Source organism: Myotis myotis, unplaced genomic scaffold, assembly GCF_014108235.1.
Source record: "Myotis myotis isolate mMyoMyo1 unplaced genomic scaffold, mMyoMyo1.p scaffold_m19_p_9, whole genome shotgun sequence".
Classification (NCBI taxonomy): domain Eukaryota; kingdom Metazoa; phylum Chordata; class Mammalia; order Chiroptera; family Vespertilionidae; genus Myotis; species Myotis myotis.
In genome coordinates this window covers 1,124,789-1,150,102 of record NW_023416401.1, presented here as the reverse complement: position 1 = coordinate 1,150,102, position 25,314 = coordinate 1,124,789, and the positions used below count along the sequence as shown (strand labels likewise).

At 51.6% G+C, this 25,314-nt stretch overlaps 1 protein-coding gene across 4 annotated transcripts in view; it reads left to right on the top strand.

Annotated features, from left to right (window-relative positions):
* The window catches only part of ZNF521 (zinc finger protein 521), a 287,559-nt gene that overhangs the window by 138,432 nt on the left and 123,813 nt on the right, over positions 1-25,314 (top strand). For all 4 annotated transcript variants that reach the window (XM_036322695.1, XM_036322696.1, XM_036322697.1 and 1 more), the window contains one exon: positions 20,501-20,585. In XM_036322695.1, the coding sequence (XP_036178588.1) occupies positions 20,501-20,585 (85 nt within the window). The remainder of the gene's footprint in view (positions 1-20,500; positions 20,586-25,314) is intronic.

Here is a 25,314-nt window from a genome sequence, read left to right as displayed (position 1 = left end):
CCAAACCTCCAAGCTGCTTTCCCTCCTCTCCAGTGAAAGTAAATCTGCAGCTTTTCCTCATTTAAATAAACAAATCCCCGTCACCCCATGGGGAGTGCCCAGCCGGGAGAGCGTGGTGTCCAGAGGGTCAGGCAGTGTCTTTTGAAATAAATATTGGCATTTACAATCGTAGGAGTTATTTTTTTTTTTCAAAATTTATTTCAAAAATTTTTAAACCTATGGACAGGTTAAAGCAGGGGTGGGGAGCCTTGTTTCTGCCAAGGGCCATGGGATGTGCGTGACATCATTCGCGGGCCATGCGAGGTCATCAGCTTGACATTAGCCGCCTACAGGTGGTCAGACTCTAACCAACCCCCATAGGCCTTGGCAGGGCCAGACCAAAGGGCTCCTCAGGCCGACCTTCCCCACCCCCGCGTTAAGGAATAGCACAGTGGAACTCAGTGTGTGCCTGTGTGTGCATCTGTGTCACAGATTTACCAGCTGTGAACATTTTGTCCAATTTCTCTCTCCCTTTATACTTTTTTTATTAATTTGAGCCACATGTAAGTCAATTGCAGATATCATGATACCGCCTCAGGATAAAGGGATTTTCCTATTTAACCGTAACATCATTAGTGAAGGCAATTAACGAAATCAGCTAAAGAAATTAAGTAAATCCATACTATCATCTATGAGAAGTTCATATTCAAATTACCCCAATTACCCCCAAATGTTTTATTTTTGAAATGCTTTTGAACGAGAATTCTTAGAAAACATTTATGCAGAGGATGACTGTTCTCCTAGAAAATATTTCTATGCTGGTCATGTAGAGGAGCTTTTATACTCATGTTTAATTTAAATCGTGCATAACGTTGCATTAATATGAATCTGCGTGTGTGTGTGTGTGTGTGCCTGAGAGAGAGATCGGGAATGTTAGGCACGTGTGCGTTTAACATGAAGCGTAACGGAGATCTTGTTTCTAGTAAATGGTTTGTGAATAGGCACCTGCCTGTGTTTTCTTTTCTGCTTGTGGCTTATGTTTTCTGATGTGTCCAAATCGCTGCATATTTCAGTACCACGTGAGGTGGGATGTTTTAAAAATCGGGGCGGACACATGTACGGCCTTTAACACATTTAGTTGGGTGGGAGCTGAGAGCAGAGCTTACCTTCCAGAGGTGGGCGAGTCTGTAACTATACCTCCGTCTCCATGAGGGTGCTAGAGCCCACCTGCCTCCTGCCCTTGCATCGGACACGACGTGCAATCTGCTGAAAGAGGTTCTTAGCTTTAATTCTTACGTGAGTGTTTTTACAGTCCGAGCCGCTGAGGCTAACCATCACGCGTTAGGCGGAGGCGCCTCTTACGCAGCCTGATGCATGAGAGCTGGTAGCAGTGCCTTCATCAACCAGCTGTTAGGGCTCAGCTGCCCCGTTCCCTTCGTGCCCCAAACGTTCCCTCATGGCTCCACATGTGCGGCGCTGTCACCACTTTCCTCTATGACAGTGGTCGGCAAACCCTGGCTCTCGAGCCGCATGCGGCTCTTTGGCCCCTTGAGTGTGGCTCTTCCACAAAATACCGGCTCTTCCACAAAATACCGACTTCTGCGCATGGGCCACGAAGTTTCAATCGCACTGTATGTGTGCGCCCGCACGTGGTATTTTGTGGAAGAGCCACACTCAAGGGGCCAAAGAGCCGCATGTGGCTCGCCAGCCGCGGTTTGCCGACCACGGGCCTAGGAGACTCTGTTGTAGCGTGTTACGTGCACTCTTCCTCCCTGCACTCTCTGCAGCTAGAAATGGGCCGTAGAACCTATTAGACTTGACACAGAATGTTACCCAAACACGAGTGAAGTTTTACAGAAAGAAGCCTAAAGGAACGTGTCGGCGAGGAGAAGACACGGCCTCCTGTTAGCTCAGCCCCTCGCTGCCAGCCGGGGCGGGCGCCTGTGACTTGGGGTTGTGAGGAGCGAGTGAGGTTCCCCGGGGCAGGGGCAAGGAAGTCGCTGCCATAAGCCTTCCCCAGAGACAGGCGTGCCCTGGGGACACGTTTCATCACAGAACGACGGTGACATCTGTGCCTGGTGACAGATGCCCCAGGGAGGAGCTGAAGGACGCGGCCGTGTCGGTGCTATTTCACCTCTCGCCAGGATCCAGGCTTCAGAGAAGAGACCACGGGAGATCAGAAAACCCGGTGCATAGACACCGTCAGCCTCCAGCGGTTTGAGACACACAGTGTGGCCGCGGCCGGCTGTCCTCACCGTGTCCGAGCGCCGTCCGGGGCGGGTGCCGTGGAGCTGGTCTGGCCGTGGCTCCCGCGGCCTTTCCCACACGCGGAGCCGAGGCGCATGCCGGGCCCGGGGGGGCGTTGGCACAGGCGTGTTCTTCCTGAGTATTAATTACAGGGTCACTTCCCTGTTTTCACCCCATTTTGACTCAGATGTTGTTTCAAGTCCGAGGCTCTGTCATCCATGTGCGCACATGCCAGTCGCCCGTTCTGTCCCACTGCCCGCCACGGCCATGGCCGCCTTCTTCCCCAGAGAAGCTGCACGCGCTCCTGCCAGGGTCGCCAGTCGTCGCCTGGCTCTGTCCGGGCCATCGCTGCAGCTCGGGGCATGTGGCCAGCTCTTGCCCGCATGCCCTCTCTGAGGTCGGGGCACCTCCTCTCTGACACCGGGGCACCTCCTCTCTGACGTCACGGTGCCCCTATCTGACATCGGGGCACCCCCTCTCTGATGTCACAGCACCCCTCTCTGACGTCACAGCTCCCACCTGCTTTCCTCCCGCTCCTGCCTGCAGAGGTTCCCCCGGCCTGTTCTGAAAATGAGAGGATTCTTGAGGTTCATCCTCAGCCCCTCCCCGTCTCTGTCTGTCAGCGGCCTCCCTCCGTCTGCACAGCTGTCCCTGACTCTGTCCTGACAGCTCCAAGCTCCTGCCTCGGCCTCGCCTTCGGTCCCGGTTCCAGCACAGGCACAGCCAGGCGGTTCCATTTGCGGCTCAGATGTCCCGAGGGCAGTGGACACAGATCCAGCTTTTGATTCTCTCTCCTGAAGCCCTTTTCCCGACTCCCACCCTGTTAGTAAAGGAGCCACTTCTACCCGTTACTCAAGCGAAACACCTGGGAGCACTTCTGACCCCCCAACTTCATCCCCCACATCTGATCCGTCTGTGAGAGCCATTGATCCGCCTCCCGCAGGTCCCCCCTCGATCTCTCCATCTCCAGAGCCTTCACCGTGGCCTGGCCGCGCAGTGGCCTCTTCCCGGGTCCCCGCCTCATCTTCCCCTGCTTCCAGCCCCTTCCGCGTGCTGCGGGGGCAGAAGCTTGGAGACGTGTGTGCTGCATCCGTCACTTGAGGTTCTTCAGTAGCTTCCCCTTTCACTCAAAATTCCCACCTCCAGCTGTTGATGAGGCCGCATGTGTGGCAGCAGCTGGCTCCCTTCACTTGTCCAGAGTGCCTGTCCTGTGCGCTGTGCCCGGCCTCCCAGCTTCCCAACCTCCCAGCCTCCCAGCCTCCCAGCCCCCCAGCCTACCAGCCCCCAGCCTCCCTAGCCCCCCCAGCCTCCCAGCCTCCCCAGCCCCCAGCCTCCCCAGCCCCCTGGCCTCCCAGCCCCCCCAGCCTACCAGCCCCCCAGCCTCCCCAGCCCCCTGGCCTCCCAGCCTCCCAGCCACCCAGCCCCCCGGCCTCCCGGCCTCCCATCCTCCCAGCCCCCCAGCATCCCCAGCCCCCAGCCTCCCTAGCCCCCCGGCCTCCCAGCCTCCCAGGCTCCCCAGCCCCCAGCCTCCCTAGCCCCCCGGCCTCCCCAGCCCCCAGCCTCCCCAGCCCCCAGTCTCCCCAGCCCCCAGCCTTCCTAGCCCCCCGGCCTCCCAGCCTCCTCAGCGCCCCCAGCCTCCCGTCCTCCCAGCCTCCCAGCCCCCAGCCTCGGCCCCCTGAGCGGAGATGCTTCCCGCCTTCACGCTGCTGCTCCCTCACCTGCTCTCCGTGCCAGCCTCTCGGGACCACTGCCTCTTTCTCGTCTGTCAGATGGGCCTCCCTGAGCGTTTTGTCTACGTTAGTCTCTGCTTTAGGGTGTTTTTTTTTCAGTCCTCACCTGAGGATATGCTTTTGTTGACTTTAGAGAGAGAGGAAGGGATAAAGAAAGGAAAACATCACTCGGTTGCCTCCCGTAGGCACCCGGACTGGGGATCGAACCCGCAACCCCTGGTGTACGGGACGATGCTCCACCCGAGCCCCCGCCGGGCTCCTCTTCACGATTAAAAAAAGGTCATTGTTTGCCTTCGTGTTTATTTCCTTCTTCCCCTTTCTCACCTCTGAACACCCAGCGTCTGACCGTGAGGACTCGGCAAATACCTGTTGGATCAATGAACGTGACAAAGATAGTGTATGAAGGTGCATCTGGTCGCTAATGCATAGAGACGTGGGTAACTTCACCAAAGGAGTTAGCTGCTTTAACGCAGGGTTGACCTGAAGATATTAAAATAAGCTGCAAGTCTGGACGTTCCCAACAATTAACCCACCATCGCCAATAAGACTCTCCTCAGCGTCTGAACGTCAGTATTCGCTCTTCGGCGGAACATGGACATGGCCATGGTGCCGATTCAGCACCCACTCAAGTGCCAGAGTTCTGCTTTGTTTGGTTTAATAAAAATTTTCGTATGAGGTTGAAGCAAACACTAAGGTTTTTATATTTCAAATTGCTGATCCTAAGCTTTGCTGAGTCCAAAGAACAAAAGTAAATGAGTTAAGTTCCCTCTAAATAAACAGTATTTTAAAATTAAGCAGAAACTGTACATGACCAAATAAGTTAGTAATCTTAAGATGCTCTTGCAATCGACGGAATTGCCTGGCCACGTTCAGTCTGCTCTCAGATTTATTGTTGTGTTCAGTGCTCGCTTGGCATCGACAGCGTCCTGGCACAGGGAGCTAATGGGCCTGGCGTGGATGTCAGGGTGTGGGAGCCGGAGGCGGCTGCCTCCTGTCCACTCTCCGTCCCTGTCTCCATGCTGGCCTCGCGTGATCCTGCCTCGTTATTCCATTTCCCTGCCGCTGCTATGCCTAGATTTTCTCATACCCCAGCTCCAGATTTTGTGTGTGTGGGTGCTTTTAATCTGGTGATAGTGTCATTTTAGAGCCGATAGAATCCAAAGGTAGGAATGTTTTTGTACACAAACATGCACTTTGAATTGCCCAAAGAGTCTGGACTCATCCGTGCAGTGGCAGAATTATGTTCAAGCACTTTATGTTTTAGCTCAGATGGTGCGGAGGTGACGGTGAACACATATAATCCAGATGATGTCGAATAATGAAAGAAAATGGAAAGCTACGTTCTGGAATTCTTAATACTGCATTGTTCCACTCACCGTGTGATGTGGATGTGGGTTTCTTTTAGCTGTGTTTTGTATTCCTAGAAAATCAGCCTCAATATGAGAACCTTGCTAAAAGCTTTTAAAAAGCTTAAATAGCTTGCTCCCTTATTTATACTTCCTTCGCCACCTTTCACACTTTCACCTTTTAAAGGCACACGATTCTAAAGATGCTATTCTTACTGTCTTTCTCTTTCCCTCATTTCCTATCACCTATTAACCCATACAGCCGACGAAAATGTCAAATTCCAACTTTCAACTACCCATTCCATGGTACCAGTTGGGCATCCTGCTAGCCCTTTGAGCAAAACAGATTGTAATTTTCCCCTCCAATTTTTTGCCCTGTTCCAGCTTCCTCCTAGCCCTGCTTGTCTGAGACTTCGCTTCTACCTCCTGATCTTATCCTCCTCACCTTTTGGGTCAGTCACTGTCCAGGCAGCTGCTCTTCTGTTCATAGCTGCCACCTCCCCTCTCCACAGCGAGCCCTGACATCATAAACTAACTGCTTCCCCTCACTCTCTTCCTGCCCCAAGGCCAGCAAATACAGTAGCAGATTCTCTGTAAGCAGGTAACACGCTCTGTGACTCACATCATAGAGGCTGAGTGGCGGGCGGAATAGACGTGGAAAGCTTCATCTGACAACGCACGTAAGTTACAGCTGCTGACTCCACATGTGCATGTCATTCTCGCACTGAAAAATCCAGGTTCACACAAATCGCATTTTGAGGCCATAACACAAATACATTATAAATGGAAAAATATACCTTTAAAAAAACAATAAATTTAAAAGTTAAAACCACACATAGTACAAGGAGGGAATAAAAATAGGTATTAAAAATACTTAGAACCAAAGGGTAGCTGCATTTCAAAACCTGTGAGATAGGGGCCAAGCAGTAATTAGAGGGGGAGTTACTAAAACATAAAAAGACATCTTAGAAATTTTTAAAAAGGCTTCATTTTGATGAGCTAAACATTCGATTGAAGACACGAGGGCCAGGGCAGCAAAACACACTCATGAAAAAAGAAGGGAAGAAAGCAATAAAACGCAGAGCAGAGAGTCATGACACAGAAAACAGCAAGGAGGCCAACCAAGTAAAAAGGTAGTTGTAACAAAATTTGCAAGCTTCTGGCGAGATTCATCAAGTAACAAAAAGCCCACCAGAAATAAATAATACTAGTACTCAAAGGAGGCTAACAGGCAGTGAGAGAAGCAGGACACGCCCCAGAGTGACTGCGGTAAGAAAGATGCAGAACTTCTCTGTTTTTGTGAGCTTGAAGAGCCAGTGGAACTCACGGGCGGGAGTATGACTTTGTCAACTGCTTTCAAAGCTGTTGGGCCGTCTGGGCTGTAGGCGAGTGCGAGCCCGTGGCCCGCCCAGTGTTCTCCGAGGCCACACGCTCACCACGGTGTACGAACAGTATTCATGGTAGCTTCTGCATCTCAGCTTCAAGCCTAGCGTCAGTGAAAACACTTGTAAAAGTAGAATGAGAACTGCATTCATGTCATGGCACTAACTTCCTCCGTTCAGGCAGTGGGAGACCGCACAAATGAGGAATAAACAGCTGCTCCATCACAACCAGGATGCCTTGTATCCATAATGTTGAAGAAAAGAAACCAGGCACACACTACCCCTGACTCCGTGCACGTAGAGGTCAAGTACAGGCAAACCTAATCTCCAGTGCTCACAGTCAGAATGGCCCCCTCTGGGAAGAGCGTTTTTCTGGGTTGCATGTCTCCGTTTACGTGGCGGTTACACCAGGACATGCACATGTGAAACTTCATCACACTTTAGATGATAGCAGATTACTATTTTGTAAAATCTATCAAGATTTTACAAAAAAGTGCTGAAAACGTAAGATACAAAGGGTAAGAATATTATGAATTATTTTATACTAATAGCTGGATAGTTTTTATTGTATGGAAACAGTTTTAGAATAGTGTGTTACCAAAGCTGACTCAAGGACAAAAAGCTGTCGAATGATTCCATAAACCTAAGAGAGTGTAATAAATGTTGAAAGCCACCCCACAATGAAAATACCAGAGCGCACGCATAATTCCAAAGCGATGCCAGGAAATACAGAGCGCGAACACTCCAGTTCATTTAATGAGTCCAGTATAATCCCGGTATCAAAACCAGACAAGGATAGTAAAAGAAACATTTAGTCAGTTTGACTCATGATTTTACATTTTAAAATTTTAAACAAAATATTAACAAATGTAAATTCACTATGTTAAGCCCTGGCTGGTTTGGCTCAGTGGATAGAGCGTCATCCTGCAGACTAGAGGGTCCTGAGTTCTATTCCGGTCAGGGAACATGTCCGGGTTGCGGGCTCAATCCTCAGCCTGGGGCGTGCAGAAGGCAGCCGATCAATGATTCTCTCTCATCATTGATGTTTCTGTTTCTCTTTCCTTTTCCCTTCCTCTCTGAAATCGATAAAAACACATTTTTTAAAAAATAAAAATATAAAAAACAAATTCACTATGTTAAAAAAAGATGTCAGCCCTAGCCGGTTTGGCTCACTGGATAGAGCGTTGGCCTGGGGACTGAAGGGTCTCAGGTTCGATTCTGGTCAAGGGCATGTACCTTGGTTGCAGGCACATCCCCAGTAGGGGGTGTGCAGGAGGCAGCTGATTGATGCTTCTCTCTCATCAATGTTTCTAACTCTCTCCCCCTCTCCCTTCCTCTCTGTAAAAAATCAGTAAAATATATTTTTAAAACAGGATGTCATACTCTGATTAAAATGGTTTTAAATGTAGATTATAAAAATGTAGATTAATTTGTGTCCCATTCATTTATTCACTCAGTCGTTATTGAGTTCCAACCCCGTGAGAGGCATTGGACACAGGTGGGCACTGGACCCACAATGGCAAACACACAGACACTGTTTCACGTTTCTCTTGGCAAAGAACCAACTTTCAGAATCAGATGTGCCCTCCAGCAGCGAATCAGTTACACGCATTGCTAGTGAGATGGTGAGGGCCCGTGACTGCTGACACGTGTGCTAGGGAGTCAGCCAGAATCCCAGAGTGCCTTTACAGGAGCACTGAGTCAGCACCGGCTTCTGAAGAACTTCCACAAAGCACAGGCTCGTCTGCACAGATTCCGTGTGAAACGCGGGGTTTATATCGTCGCCCTTCTCTCAGCACGTCCCTCCTCGTCTGTGCTTGGCGCGGGTTCTTGGGGCGCAGAGCCCTGCCGGGGCGGCCCCACACTCTCAGGCTGTATTTTCTATGGAAACTCCTTGCTCTGTCAGACATGAAGAATGACCCTGAGGAGCATTTTCAGGTCAATATATCCAGCTTTTGGGATCATCTGAGCCAGGACTAGAAGGTCTTAGCTGACTGTGATGTAGAATGTAGGTATGTCTGGTGGCGGCAATCTGGTTCCCCCCAGTAAGTTTTTCCAAAAACTCTTACCCTTGGGTACACTTGTGAGAAGCCCAATCCACTCGATTCTGTGTGGTTCGTAGAGTCCTTCGGCGTGGGCTGGGGCGTGTGCTGGGCTGGGGCGTGTGCTGGGCTGGGGCGTGTGCTGGGGCGTGTGCTGGGCTGGGGCGTGTGCTGGGCTGGGGCGTGTGCTGGGGCGTGTGCTGGGCTGGGGCGTGTGCTGGGCTGGGGCATGGTCTGGGGCGTGTGCTGTGCTGGGGCGTGTGCTGGGCTGGGGCGGGAGGGAGACAGGAGACGGGGCTCCTTCCGTGACAGGCCTCGGATGGAGCGGGGGTGAAGCGTGGGCTGTGATGGAGTGAGCTCTGCGCGGAGCGTGTACGTGAGGAATGAGAGCCCCAAGGAGGCAGCAGAGCCGGCCAGAGCGGCCCCGGGGTCCAGGGGAGTCGCAGGAAGTTGGAGACACGGGCGAGCCAACCCGAGGGAGCAAGTCCTTGAAAATGTGGCCGAGTTCATGCCGCCGGATCCTAGGCTTGCTGGAACGTTCTGGGAGTCGCAGGCAAAGGACACCCCCCCTCTCTGGCCTCACTCTCCTGGTCTCTGGTGAGGAAACGGAAGTAAATGAACTCGCTCGCTCGCCCCTGTCCGTTCTAAGAGCCCCCATGCTCTGTAGACGCTTGGACTGGAACCTCTGAGAGCATGAGGAATAGCCGGCATTTTGTTCTGGGTTATATTTCTTTAAAGATATTTTTGGAAGGTGAATGAGAAATAATTTAAAAAACCCAAGTAAGTTCAGGTAAATCAAGGGCTGAAGGAACCCGCCCACTCAGACACGGACACACGGTGTACCTGCCCAGGGTGCCTCCTCACAGGTACAGCCGGGGAGACGCCTGTGTCCCTAGAGCCAACGGCAGCGCTGGGGAACAGAGCGAGCCCCCAGGGTCGAGGGGGTTGTGTAGGGAGCAGGTGGGGTTTAGAAGAATGTGAGGGAGGCGGGGCGTGGAGCCTGAGTGTCAGGAGACAGCTGTTCAGGCGGGAGGGATGGAAGGGAGAAGGTACCCGCATGGTAGGGAGGAGGCGGCCCTAGAGAGCCCTGGGGAGCCCTGGGGAGCCCTGGGGAGTGGCAGGGCTGAGGGAGGGGATGGTGGCGATGAGAGTGGTGGACGGCCTGGTGACTGGGGCACACGCCGGGGAGCTGAGGCTGCTGGAATGAGAGGAGTCCTTTCAGCAGATAAGACGGGAAAGGCCAGAACGGGAAGGGCTCCTTTAGCCAAGGGTGGCTGGAAGGGCAGATCGGGAACGTGAACTCGAAAGGAGAACAGCCAGACTCTCCGAGCTCGTGTCTAGAAAGGCGGGAGGAAGCGGCGAGCAGGTCCCACGCGTGCCCACGCGGGGTATTGTGGGCGAATCATGATGTCAGGGGTCGCAGTGGCTACACGACGGGTCAGGCAGGGCCCTCGCAGACCTGGGAGCTTCCCGTGCGTTAGGAGACAACCCGTGTTCCTGCCGTGATGCTGCCCTGACGTGTGATGGGTGTAAGCACATCAGAGGGAACCTTCGGACAGGATCAGCTACCTTTCCTCCCGGGTCCTCTCTCGGCATCTGTGACAGGTGGTGCTGGGACTCGTGAGGATTTAAAAACCTTGCTTTGAGGGCAGAAGTGACGCACGTAAGGACACATGTCTAGTGGATTCTAGTTCTTCTCTCGCTCACAGAGCTTTCTCCGGGCGTTGGGGGCGGTGCAGCATGCGGCAGCTCTCGCACGGGCTCTCTGTGGCCGGTGGTGCCGGGACACACAGCCTTGTGTTCTACTCCCTCTTCTCTCCACACACATAGTCCCGACGTTCACCAGCCACAGGGCCGCATTTTGCCAATGCTGAGACGGGAGGGAAGTTCCAACCTTTTAAAAAAATATGTTTTTATTTATTTCAGAGAGGCAGGGAGAGGGAGAGAGAATCATCAATGATAAGAGAGACTCATGGATGGGCTGCCTCCTGCACGCCCCCACTGGGATCGTGCCCACAGCCCCGGCCTGTGCCCTGACCGGGAATCGAACCCTGACCTCCTGGCTCATCAGTCGACGCTCAACCACGGAGCCACGCCGGCCGGGCAGGATTCAAGTGTTTAAGGTGGAAACAGTCAATAGGTGGTTAGAATAAGTAAGTGATGATGAAGATAGAGCCCGAGTCGGTGTGAGGCGAACATTTAGAGACTTCCCTTTCCCCTTGGATTGATGTTTACCAGCCTCCTTATTTAAACTCCGAGGCCCCCACTCCCCGTTTCTTACTTTCTCGAATGTTATGAACGTTTATAAAACAGTCCGTATAGGGAGTAACTGGAACCTGCGATGAGTCATAAATCCCTTCGGCCTAGGAGCTAGCCAGCGCTGCTGCGAAGGGGGGGGCGGCGAGCCCGTCCTGATCCAGGGGAAAGCGCGTCTCGGTGACTTTCCGTTTCCGCCCGACTGCGCGTGGAGCTGGCCTGTAGCTCCAGCCTCGTGGATTCCCTGAGGCCGCTGTGTGGGTGGGGAGAGGGCGCAGGCGGTGTGGGTGCGTCTGCGGGCAGCCCCGCAGGAGTGAAGGCGATGGATGTCCCGATGGATGTCCCGATGGATGTCCCTCATGGCAGGCGGCCGTCCAGGACGCGCTGTCGGAGCCGATCCACGGCCTAGAGACCAACAGGCAGCGGACCCACCACATTAGCCGAGACCATCCAGATGCAGTTGTCTCCCCTGAGAGCCCGGGGCCTGTGGGGGGACAGCGAGGGGCCTGGGGAGAGACCCCAGCTATAAGGAAATATTAGTGCTTTCAGTTCGTCTCATCCATTTTCTTCTTCTCTGTTGAGGGATTTATTTTCACATAAGTTCAGAATTGCTTGGAAAATGACGGAACTGAATTAGGAAAATGCCTACAGTGGTAGGCGTTTGTGGGAAGCTGTGGGTTTACTGTTTTCACTCACATGTAGGGTCCACTTGCTTGCCAGCAGGCTCCTGCCAGGTAAGGGGGTGCGGACCTTAAACATGTGCCTCACGTGTAATGCACACACTCGCCCTGGAGCGGTGGTGCTGCTGTCGGCCGAGCACAGCTTCCTCCCCGGGCTGAAACATTTTACCTGCTTACCTCCCTCCCACACCCCAGTCCTGTCACCAGCTGGTGATATTCCTCATGCTATTAATGTTTTTAATCCTCACCTGAGGACATTTTTCTTACTGAGTTTTAGAGAGAGTGAAAGGGAGGGAGGAAGAGAGGAGAGGGGAGGGGAGAGAGAGAGAGAGACATCGAAGTGAGAGAGTTACATTGGTTGCTTCCTGCACGCACCCCCAATGGGATGGGGGGCGGAGGAGGGAGTGAACCTGGAACTGGGGTACGTGCCCTTGACCAGGAATTGAACCCGTGACTCTGGTCCACGGGCCAACATCTAACCACTGAGCCAAACCAGCCAGGGCGCGTCATTAATTTTAAAGGTTCAGTTAATATACAACGTGTCCCCTTATTTATTGTCATAACATCTAGAATGGTGGCTTCTAGTTTAAAGAGCTTTTAATATGCTTCAGCGTCCCCATAAAAGAGTGAGAACTAATCCTCCACAAGCAGTGCCGTCGCCCCAGGCAGTTTATGGGGATTCCTTTCCGTCCCGCCATCACCTGCCAAGTGATGACGAGGGCGGCCGGGCCTGACGCGGGCGCTGTGAGGCGGGCCCGTCCACGCGCCTCCGTGTGGCTCTCCGTCGCTCCTCACTCCACTCCAGGAGGCCAGCTCGACTCCTTCGCTTACAGGGAAGGCGCTGAGACGCAGGCCATTGGAGGGTCTGCCACACGACTGAGTGACGGAGCCTGGAGAGCAAGGCTTGGAGGAAGTCCCAAGCTGCTTTCCCTGCGACGCGGGGGCATTCGGAGCGGCTGTCCACAGCATGGCTCTACCACGTCCGCAGTCAGGGGAGCTGGACGGCTCTGCGTGGGGAGCCGTGGCCCACGGTTGGGATTCATGATGTTGCAGGGGCGAGGGGGGTGGAGTGGCTGCCGAGGGCTGTGGGACATTCTGGAAAAACGGCTCTGTACCTTCACGCTGTGATGCCACAAGCATATAGCGATGGTAGATAAGAAAACTAGATAGACAAATGGTCAAGTTCAAAACCGTTCTCCACCTTTGAGATTCAGAAACCAAAGTGACCAACCACGTGGTTGTCAGGGCTGAAGCAGGGTCTGCTGGACTCTTCCAGAAACCAGCAGTGGTCACGGGTGAGTCTCCTCGGACAAAGGCAGACCCTCTTCCCCAGGCAGGGCCCTGGGGGCCTCAGTGGAGACTGGAGGGAACATTCTCTCCATCACGCCTGGGGCTGGGCCTCCAGCCAGGGAGCGAAGAGCTAGAGGTGTAAGGAGAGAGGCACAGTTTGGGGACTCAGCACTGGATCTGCCCCTGCCACTCCGTGATACCCTCACAGGTCTGACGCCCGCACCTCCCGCACCAGGACGTGCCCTGCGAGGCCGGCCAATAGCACAGCTACTGGAAAGGGGGGAACGAGCACACAGACCACAATCTTTCACTACCAACGGCTTCACAACCAAGATTCCAAAACACGTGAATGAATCTAATGCTGGCCAAACAGCAAACAAACCAACAAAACCTGCCTGACCGGTGTGGCTCAGTGGTTGGGCATTGACCTAGGATCCAGGAGGTCAAGGTTCGATTCCCAGTCAGGGCACAGGCCCAGGTTGCGGGCTTGATTCCCAGTGAGGGGCATGCAGGAGGCAGCTGATCAATGATTCCCTCTCATCATCGATGTTTCTGTCTCTCCTCCCTTTCTCTCTGAAATCAATAAAAATATATTTACGATTAGAAATTGTTAAAAATGAGAAATATTTATTGAAATAAAAGCTTTGACAGGCATGATTAACTCTAGACAGGACAGCAGTGCAGAGAAAAATCAGTGGTTTGTTAAGCGTTAGATGGGGACGTAGAGGAAGCTAATTTTAAAAGATGCCTGGCAAGCAGTTACGGCGCCTGGAGGACGGGCGGGAAGACCCCAGTCTGCGGCGATGGCATTCGGTGGAAGGTAACGGAGAGTGTGTGCGACACGCCAACTGAAGAAATGCCTGACGCCTGCAGGAGAGACTCACTCACCTGAGCTCAGGTCGCAGTGGTCCTGTCTGTGTCGAGCTGGACAATCCACATAAGCACGTGGTTACAGACATGGCACTGGAGCTGCAGGGCAGCGAGGGCAGGAGAGGTCTTGCCGTGGACGAGGGGCCTTTGGGGAGCCACTCCTCCCCTGTGGCCCTGGTCCAGGGTCCGGGCCTGGGAGCCGGAGGTGCAGGTGGCCAGGAGCAGTGCCTTGCCCGTTAGCGGGTCCCATGCCAGTCCCGGCATCTCCTAGCCCAGTGGTCGGCAAACTGCGGCTCTCAAGCCACATGCGGCTTTTTGGCTCCTTGAGTGTGGCTCTTCCACAAAATACCACGTGCGGGCGCGCACAGACAGTGTGAAGTTGACTTAAAACTTTAAGTAAAGTTTATTCAGTTAATTTTAGGGAACGTTGTGGAGTGAAAGAAGATGTAGTGTCGAGGATGGAGAAAGGTATGTTGAGATGGTTTGGACATATAGAGAGGATGAACGAAAGGAGATGGACAAAACAAGTGTACAAGACGCATGTGGATGGGAGAGTGGGAAGGGGTCGACCTCAGCAAACGTACCTCAATCAGATCGAGGACGTTTTTAGCAAAGGCCAGCTTAGGAGTACCCTCATTTAGTTAATAACAATGTACCTACCTATATAGTTTAAGTTTAAAAAATTTGGCTCTCAAAAGAAATTTCAGTCGTTGTACTGTTGATATTTGGCTCTGTGGACTAATGAGTTTGCCGACCACTGGCCTAGCCCACAGCTCTGCGCAGCTCTAAGGAGCCTTCTTTCAAAAAGGCCCTAAAACGCAAGTGGAAAACCACCTGCCAACGATCAGAGTCTAGAAACTGTTAAAACCCAGGGGGTGGGGCAGGTGGCACCCTCCTTGGCTGTGATGGTCACAGCCTGCATGTTGGGGACAGGCCACTTAATTCATCTGTACATGAGACAGTCCCTCTCTCGTTTACTCCCACCGTTTGTTACATGTGAGCTTCAGGCAGGCGAGTTCTTTGTAGGCTGTAAAGCATAGAATCATAGGAGATTGTTCTTAATTTAGTACAGAAATCGGGGGAAGCTATGGTTCCTGGCCTCTGAGAGCTTATGCGTTAGACTTATAACAAACAAAAACCACCAAGAAGTTAAAACTGTTTGCAAAGCTACTTATAACCATAAGCATAGATTCTTGTTGGTGCACACCAGGTGCGGGGGGGGGGGGGGGGGGGTAACAGGAACGGGGGGTGGGGGGGCACAGGGTAGGTTAATGCTATAAACACACACACACAAACCAAGTACCATGAAGGGCCGCTGTCTTCCCCTTGCTGTTAGGAAAATGTTCAAGTGCCACTTAGGTTTACGCATTGCTAACGTTTAGCCATGTTTGCTGTATCCGTAGGTGACTCCTCTCTTGTGGTCTCTTGATAGTTAATGACAAACATCGTTTCCTTTTACACCAAAGAATTCAGCGCGCCTCTCCTCACAAAAGGGGCGTGCCCACATGACCACAGCACCCTGATCAAACCTAACCAGCCGACAGGATTTCCCCGACGCCACCTAATAACTCCCTGGTGCTCAGATTCCCTCCGTTTCCTTAAACACCTTAATAGCTGTTCTCTCCCCAGATCAGAACCACGCATTCTGGTCCAGCCAGCATAGGTGAGCTTCGACCTATGAACCGGGAGGCCACGGTTCGATTCCCGGTCAGGGCACAGGCCCGGGTTGCTGGCTCGGTCCCCAGTGGGGGGCGTGCAGGAGGCAGCCGATGCATGACTCTCTCTCACATTGATTTCTCTCTCTCCCTTTCCCTCTCCCTTCCTCTCTGAAATCAATAAAAAAATATTTTTAAAGAAATCCCACATTCTATTCACACACATATTTATTAGTTAAGTCTTTTTGGTCTCTTTAATCTGAGAACAGTCCTTCTACTCCCCTCTATCCCTCCTCTCCCCCCCACACACATAACCTGGACTTTTGGAAGATAACAGGCCAGGAATATGCTTGATTTGTGTGGAAGAATAGTCTGGATTTGTGTAATTTTTTTTTTCAAAGTGCTAGGTGTTCCTCTAATAGTGCTTTTCCTGAAAAGGTATGATGAGTTGCAGGGTCCACTGATGTACGGACACTTCCTGTTGCATCACACCCAGGCCGTCCGGTCAGGCCCTGCCATGATTAATCACGAACGGAATAGCCGGGCTCGTTTGCCTGCGGCTCCAACTTCCGTGCAGACAGACCATCTCTCTCTGCAGCTCTCAGAGGCTGCACACGGCCCCTCAGAAAGCCTCTCCGAGTGGCTCTGCACCATTCGTCCTTGTCCTCGGTCCTGCTTGGTGGCATCGCACATAGCGGGTTTCTCATCCGTCACCCTCCTCCGCCGGCGTTCCATGGAGGGCAGCCCCCTCAGCACATGGCCCGCACCCGCTTCCTCCCGAAAAGCCTCGGCCTCTGTTCCCTTCAGTTTCCAATTTCGAGAACAAGAAATTCATGGAGTAGTCACTTCCAATGGGGGCAACCCAGATTTCTTTTCTGTTTCTGGTTTTGAGGGTTACTATGGATTCATCGATTTTTTTTTTTTTATACTCAGTGTTGTTCTTGTTTTAAAGCAATTTACAAGTACCAAGTATTATTATTTTTTTAATTTGTCGAGGCTAAGTGTGAAGCCTGAGTCCTAATGGAGTATAGATTGAATGGGGGGGAGGGGGAGGGTTAGTCAGAATAATGTTTTCTTTTAAGCGTGTGTGATTAAAGCTCCCAGTCATTTTTTTTTTTTTAATTTATGGGATGCTCTTTCCTGAACGCCTGTGAGTACCTTCACCAGAGTCTCGCTGAACACAAGGATGTCAAAAAGGCACATTCAGATTGTTCGCAAAATCAATCAAAAATAATGAGGTGCGAGGAGAAAGTTGTATCCTTGATAATTACATCTATCAGTATCAGAAAACAAAAGCGAACAATCAGGAAATGACAACCCGCTCCCAAGCAGCACATTAAAAAAGGCTAATGAAAAAAGCCTCTTTTAAAAATTGTACCAAATTAGCATTTCAAGTCAATTGACAACTTAAGCGCTGGTGAAGGCCAATCTGGGGCCCAAACAATGGAAGTTCTGTCTCTACTCTTATCTGCTTTTGAAAGGAGTGCGCTCCCCTGACTTTCCTGTTGTCTCCTATGTAAATGGGGCGATTGTCCTAGGGAAGTGGCAGTCCCCCTGTACCTCACAGGGCGTCACCCGGGGCACTTACTGGCTTAATTGGCGGTTCTGTGTGTTAGGGGTTGACCTGGAGGAAGGGGAGCAGATGGGGCAAGGTGTCCAGAGCTCTCCTCCCAGCGTTCTTCTCGTTCTGCCCAGAAAGGGGTTAGTATCTCTGCCACCTCAGACAAGGGGTCCTGCGTGTAGCGTGTGGACCCGTGGGTGGGAGTAGCAGGAGAGCCGGTTGAAGCCTAGAATTAGGGAGAATTCCTTCCTAAATCCAGGGCTGGAGTGGACTCACCTCCAAGAGAATGAGCTCCCCAAGGCCCCCTGTTCAGAGGTTACAATCGCTTTACTCAGAGACGGGGCGCCAGCGGGCAGGGCTCTTCACGTTCCACTAAGTCTACAAAAAGGGGTGCGTGAAAGGCCACTTAAACTTCCTTTGTATAAATGAGGGTAAAACTGAATTTTATGCCATGGCTTTCAACAGAAAACCTCAGCACATCCCGACTTGCACATCCCCGTTTTGTCTTTGGGAAAGGAGATGCGTGAGGAAGTCAGGTTCAACGCACAGCATTGTTAAGGCCCTGGTACCTTGTTTTGGGTCACATTAATCTTCATTTCATCTAGCGCCAAGTTTAGCAGCTTGTATATAAGAATATGACTTTGTTAAAAAGAAAAGGAAGCAATGTTTTGTTAATATAAGAAGCATTCAAACCCGTAAAGAACTTTTGTGAGTTTATTTGAGCCAAACTGTCGACAGTTGCCGGGAAGCAGAATCTCAACGGATTGGGACGATGCTCCTAGAATGGCGGGTTCATATATCACAGTCAGAGGAGGAGGCAGTAAGTGGGCTGAGTGAAATCCACTGGTGACAGATTAGGGAGGCGGGAGCCAGCCAAGGGGGGGGGGATTGGATAAAAAGTAAAATGATGGACACATACAGTGGGGCCTTGAATTACGAGTGTCCCGACTAACGAGTTTTTCGAGATACGAGCCGTCTCTCGGCTGATTTTTTTGCTTTGAGTTGCGAGCTAAAATTCGGGTTACGAGCCAGCTTCAGATACCCCACCGCTAGTTGGCGCAGCGAACGTCACAGTGAACGCCACAACATCGGCCCAGCATCACGTGTCTCACTCGTTCACTTTTTGATTTGACATACGAGTAATTTGAGTTATGAGCTCCGTCACGGAACGAATTAAACTCGTAAGTCAAGGCCCCACTGTACTTCTCTTACTTAGGTGGGTGCAGGAGAGTTAATAGTCAACAGTTAACTCAGTGACATTGAGGGGAAAAAGGAATATTACTTTGACATCCCAAGATACGTTATCATAGATGCAAAAAGACGACAGGATCAGTTAAGGTCATGATGGGCCTTTGTCGAGGAAGATACTGGCCTAGGGCGTGACTACCCACCATAAACTGCTTTTTAATTTAAAACGTTTTGATTTCAGACTGTCCTTTGTGGTGACTTTAGGTCTCTGAGTTGGCAAGGCCGCCACGCAGGCCTTCCCTGAGCTGGTCACGTTCGCACGCGGCCCCTTTTCGTCCACAGTTTTAAATACCATCTGATGGGTAGAGTTGTTATTCGAATTGTCAGTAGTGACAAACGCATTTGCTTTCCGTGATAAAGGAAGACGTACACATAGATCTTCAAATGTGTCTGCTTATTTGGAAGATGGTAGTGGTGCTAGTATTTCATTATTTTGGTTTGTCAAGTGATTTTATTCTTTATTATTAGACCAGGAGGAAAAAAATAAAAAGCCCTCCGATATTCCGCCCACATGCTCATCAGTCATCATTTTTGGAGACGCTTGCCGACACGCTGGATGCTTTACTGGGCTAACGAGAGAACGACTGGCCGTTAAGTTTATGCCTCTTTGTTTTCCAGCAGGGTGGCGAGTCAGGAGTGATGCTGGAAGTATGCTAATAAACAACGTGTAATGGAGGCCAGCCGGGAGTAAGAAATATTTCCTAACTAGTTCTAAAGGGAAATAACGTTAAAAAAGGGAGAGAGGTTATTTACGCCACACGTGTTGCTCTATATGTCACCATCAAAACCATCTTGTGAACAGCTCCGCGCAGTAAATCCTCCTGGTGCGTGTCAGGGCGTTCGCCGTCCCTGGGAGATTGAGAGTCGGGCCTCGGGCCTCGCTCCCGCCTTGCGTGCGGCCCGTTAGGCGGTGGAGGAAGCGCCCATCCGATCCGCGCCTGCGCTGCCCTGTTCACAGGCAGCACCCGTGTCTGCCGCAGCGGCAAACGCTGCTGTGACAATAACGAAAACTGCATTCGCGGCCTTCAGCGCTTTAATCACGCAGGAAAGGGCACAGTCCTCGTGCTGCACGTTGGTTTTGTTGAGTCCTCTGCGCGTCATTGCAGATCGTGGGCGGCTCTGTCCTGCGGCTGCCGTCGGCACACCAGGTGTGTGTGCGGCGGCGAAATGACAATCCGGCGAGAACGCCTGAGCACATGGTCATTGATGTGATTTTACAAATGCCATTTTCTCACATCGGGGAGATTTTAAAAATGGATTATTTCACGATGGTTTTAATTATAAATATTAGGTTTCATCGTAGAGGAGTTTCTGTGACTGTCTTCTGGAGGACGCAACCGGTACCTTACCGAGTTCATCGCGTAGTGCTCAGCCAGATGTGGGGCACAGCAGTACAGATGTCAGATCACCCAGGCTGCTTTCCTTCAGAGCCCGGCGTGTAGAGTCCAAGGGCTCATTTCTCTTCCCAGTCGCAGGGCCCTGTGACATCAGGCCAGTACTTCCTCGGGCCTCCGTTTCTTTGCTGGGGACACTGGAAGTGTAACTCCTGCTCTGTTCCCTCCCGGGACCTGGTGTAAAAGGATGAATGGTGTTGGTATGTTCACTAGGATAAGAAATTCTGCGAATTCCTTATGGAAGAAAATAGGTATTTAAATGCTAGGACTTAGCAATTTTTGAAAAAAATCATCTAGATTTCAGACTTCAGCTAAAAATTATAATTTCTGAATCTCTTAGCTAGATCCCCCGAATCTTAATTTATTGGCCATTTTACGTAGGGATATCTGGAAGCAACACCACAGTTATTTTGATCAGAATGAAAGCCTGACCTTCAAAAACACTGGTTTCTTGAAACTCCATCACCACATGTTACAGATTAAAAAAAAAAAAATACTCGCTTCTGTGTTTGACTTTTGGACTCTTCAAAAATACATCATGCCACCATTCGGTGCCTCGTGGCTTCCAGCGGTTTGCCACTGAAAGCGTAGTGTTGGGAATGAGGCCACGGGGTCTCAGGGAGGAACTTGTGTAACGCGGCCCAAGCCGCCCACGGTAGGTTAGTGGGCGACGTCTGTAAGACCAGCATCTCAGAAAAAGCTGCGAATAGGGCTGGGTGTGTGCGTGCGTGCGTGTGTGTGTGTGTGTGTGTGTGTGTGTGTAACAAAGCCATACAAAGTGCATGCGTCTAAGTAATTCTGTCTGTACTTGTTTTCTCAGAAGAAGACCTATCAGTGCATCAAGTGTCAGATGGTTTTCTACAACGAATGGGATATTCAGGTGCATGTTGCAAATCACATGATTGGTGAGTGACCCTCTAAACCTTATTACGGACGGATGTTTCTCCTGCTTGTATCCCTCCCTGCCTTGCCGTTACACAGAGTTAAAGATGAATTAATTGCTCAGCCAGCACTGTGTTCCCTAAGCATGATTGATTGATTGTTTTTTTTATCACTATCAGTCGGCCTGATCACGCATTAGCACGTTTCCTTTTCTGCAAGGGCCAGTGTAGACTTCTGCAGAGGGTTACGTGTCTGCTGCCCGTCTAGAGCACAGGTGATTAGCAAATTAAACTCCTAATCACGTTCGCATTATTGGGCACGGACAGGAATGGTTAATGAACTGGGTGTTCGCTTTCCGTGGAGTTTGAGACGGGTTTTAATTTCAGAAGTTATTACGGTAATGGCACTGCTGCTGCTGCTGACGCATCTTTGTTTCAGAATCCAAAGTGGGGAGCTGTTGGGCTGGGGACACATAAATAATTCACATGGCCACGAGCTGGTTTGACCTGTATGGTTCCACCAGCCTGGAAGTGATCATGATGGAAAAGGTCACGTGAAAAATTTGGTGCTCCTTGTTCATTGCAGAAAATTCACACAGCTCTTGAGAGAGGGCGTCTGGGCCGAGACCCTGGGGTCCCTGTGGACCAGTGTTCCCGGGATGTTGCATCCATCCCCTGGGCCGGAGCTAGAAGGATCCTTTTGTCACCTGTACACGGCGTCCCGTGGTCCCTTCGTCCTCGGGGCGGGCCTCCCATGCTTTCTAATTGGATAAGACTTAGGAACAGCACTGAGAGTTCTGCCAGCCGATTAAACTTTGTCAAGCAGATCTCCTTCTGCCCGTGAAAGGATAATTGCTGTTTCTTTAAGCTGTTTCTGCACTCACTTGTATTTTTATACTATGAGAGTGTCTTTTATTTCTTACTGGCTGCATGGCGTTCTGTAACACCATCAATAATTGTGACGTGATACTTATAAAGTCTGATTAACCTCGTGTTCTCCTGTCGCCAAACTCGGAGACAGGCAGGATACAGGCAGCAGCAGCTTCGCAGAGTGTCTGTGGGAGGGCTCCTCCCACTGCTGCCGCTGACCACGCAAACCAGCCGTCCCGAACGTCTAAGGCTCATGCAGATATTAATAAAGACAAATTCAAAGCATGTTGGGAAATTGATTAATAGGTTTTCAATAGGATTTGCTTTATTGTTTTCAAATGATGGGTCTCTGGGAGGATTATTGCTGATAAAAGACTCAGTGCTTCCTTGTGCAAAATGGAACGTGCATGTAACAGCTAGACTATTGGTCATTTATCGCTGTGCTTCCCGGGTTTAAGGACTAGCATTGTTAGCGATGTCTTGAACATTGAACAGCATGTTGTTAACTGTGACAGAATAACAATGACAACTTGACTGAATGTTTGAAAGGGGCGAACTGCGAGGTTCAAATAATGCGTTTTCTTGCAGTTCCCTTCCATTTGGGACTAAAAAAAACTCGCCATAAACTTTCAGAACTGCTTTTTGGGGGCTGGGGAGGGCGGATTAGAAGTAAGTTCTTCTTGTGGCAGAAGTTTCATACTTCCCGGTGCTGTCGCGGGAGCAGAGGTTTGGCGGCGACCGTCCGCGACTCTGCTCTGTGCGCAGGGCACACGGGCTTCGCAGGGCACACGGGCTTCGCAGGGCACACGGGCTTTGCAGGGCACACGGGCTTTGGGCAGAGTGCTCGCCGCTTGTGGGCATTGAGTGGCACCCGTGGTTCGTGCCTCTGAGGAGCCGTGTGTGGTGTAGCCTCGCCTTTGGTTCTGGGTCTGCTATTCAGAGGAGCGGACCGCGTGTCTCCGCCGCGTGGCTGACGTCCTGGCGCGTGGGAGGCCCGATTGGGTGCGGGTGGCAGGGCTTTCTGACCCCTGGTTCAGTGCCCTTTGTCCCTGAGGTTCGCAGCCGGTCCTGGCCCTTCCTTTCAAGTTGCTTGATACCCTCCCTTGGCATTTCCTTTGATTCCTGGCTGCATTCGAGCGCCTCCCCAGCGTCTCCCCCGCCCCCCAGCGCCTTACGGTGGGTTAATAGGACACTCACTCTCCCTGGGGTCTGAGCATTTAACAGCCCACCTTCTATCAGCAAAGCGAGCACTCCTCTTCCTCACGGAGGCCCGGGACTTAACAGTCACGCTGCTTTTAATAAGAAAGCATGTGGTCCTCTTGCACTTGCGGCCTAAACAGCTGAATAGCATCCATTCGGTTGTCCTGTCTGTTGACCATGCATCCAGGCCCTCACACTGCCTTTGTGTCGTTACATCTGGGGGGGCGGGGGGGGGAGTGGAGCGGGCGAAGTCACGGAGGCTAAGATATCCTTTTCTAAGGTCCCAGTGTGATGCTTAGTCTCTCAAATGAGGCAGGCGGCCTGGTTGTGTTGGCTGAAATTCCTCCATGGAGGGTAGGTATGTGCAGGTTGTGGATCTGTGTATGTTTTTGTCTAATCAAAAAGTCATCGCAGCTGGACACGGAGCGGGGAAGAGCGATCGGCGGCGGACCCCCTCGCACTCCCTGTGCGAACGCGTGCCGGGGCGTTTGCGGGGTTTGCTTACGTTTCAAGCCCCGAGGAAGGATCGCGCCCCCGAGGCCGAGGGAAAGCCAGGTCTGAGGTGGCGCCCTGAGTGCCACTCGCATCCCTTCTCTAACCGGGACATTCGTGTGCTTCCCTGTCGCACACGTGTGTGAAGGCAGCCTCAGTGTCAGGCGGCCTCCGTGCTTCTTCCTGGCCCCGGGCTGTGGGCCAGGGACACGCGTGTCAGGAAAACCATCACTGTTTCTAGCAGGTCCGCACCGGAGCCGGCTGCCTCAGTGCCCGCAGCCAGTGGTGGACACGTGATCTGAGTTGCAGGAATAATTATTCCATGAAAATGCAGGAGGGATTTGGCTTAGGTCTATTAAGGAAAAAAAGGAAACCTCACACGCCACCCCCTTTTGACACATTTCAGTAAGAAATCAGACCAGTGACTGTATTTAGGGGTTTCTTTTCTTACACACACACACACACACACACACACACACACACACACACACGCATTCACATACACACATGAACACATGAGCACATATACACGTGCACACATGCACATACATACACACACACACACACACACACACACACACACACACACATGAGCTACAAAACACTTGGACCACCTTCCTGGGAAAGGCTTCCCTCTCAGGGCCCAGGGGAGAGCCTCTCCCTGCTGCCTGGTCCCTCCACAGTGTAGTTGGGGTTTGCCCTGAGGGTGCAGAGAGCAGCCGTTGTGCCGGGCACCCTGCAGCTCATTCCTCACGGCTCTTTGTCAGCTCCTGCCTCCTTCCATAGGAGCTGTTACATCTCCTTGAGGGTGCTGTGTCACTGTGCTTGGTACGGGTCAGCCCAGGTAGAGACGAAACTGCAGAACGCAAGTGGGGTTAACCCAGCGAGCCCCGCCTCCGAGACCCCGAGGCCCCGCAGCCGGGAACGTGTCAGATGCTGGGGTGAGGGCCGACCAGGCCGTGATGGAAAGAGACGGACGCGTTGCCAACAGCTGTTCGTGAGAAGCTGCGTTTTCTCACTCTGGTAATTCTTGACCAATAATTGCCATCCTCTAATGACCTCGTTCAGTTACAGAGAAGTCTCATCCCTACAGAGGTTGGCGTTGTGACACGCACATAAGTCCCCAAAGAGATGGAGTGTCCCAACAGCCACACGCGCTGTCTCGGAAGCGCAGGAGTGAACTGCGGGCGGCGGGGCGGACACCGCAGCCCCTCTCCACGCGGGCTGGCGGCGGCACGGGGGTCCGGGGGAGGGGCCGTTGTCCCCGAGCGGTTGCACACTGTGGCTCGGGGGACGGTGGTCAGGGTGCAGCGGGGCTGTTCTCCGCCTCCCCTAACCTTCCCGGAGGGCGGGTAGGAAGGGAGTGGCTGCACGCCACTCACCTAAGACTTGTTTGTAAAAATCAACTTGGAAATGATGACTTAATGCTGTGTTTTTTTGTATGTTTCATCTGATCCGAAAGGCAAGTCCTAACTGCAAAATTGGGCCTAAGGTGGCAGAGTGCCCTGTTTTGTGGAGAAAAAAAAGGAAAATCCAGAAATAGTCACTAATGAACATGTCCCAGATGGACCGGTGATGTTTAGAGCATTTGGGGGAAACATGTATATTTATCTCTTAAAAAAGCAAAACTAGAATTTAAGACTATATTGCCCTGGCTGGCTTGGCTCAGTGTATAGAGCAGTGATGGCGAACCTATGACACGCATGTCAGAGGTGACACACAAACTCATTTTTTTTGGTTGATTTTTCTTTGTTAAATGGCATTTAAATATATAAAATAAATATCAAAAACGTAAGTCTTTGTTTTACTATGGTTGCAAAGATCAAAAAATTTCTATATGTGACACGGCACCAGAGTTAAGTTAGGGTTTTTCAAAATGCTGACACGCCGAGCTCAAAAGGTTCGCCATCACTGGTATAGAGCATTGGCCCTCAGATGGAAGGGTCCCCGGTTTGATTCCGGTCAAGGGCATGTAACTTGGTTGCAGGCTCTATGCCCAGCCCTGGACAGGGCACCTGCTGGAGGCAACCAATCGATGTCTCTCTCTCTCTCTCTCTCTCTCACATGGATGTTTCTCTGTCTCTCCCCCTCCTCCCTCTCTTTCACCCTCTCTAAACATCGATGGAAAAATATCCTTGGGTGAGGATTGACAACAACAAAGACTGTAAATGCGATGTAATATGAAAACAGT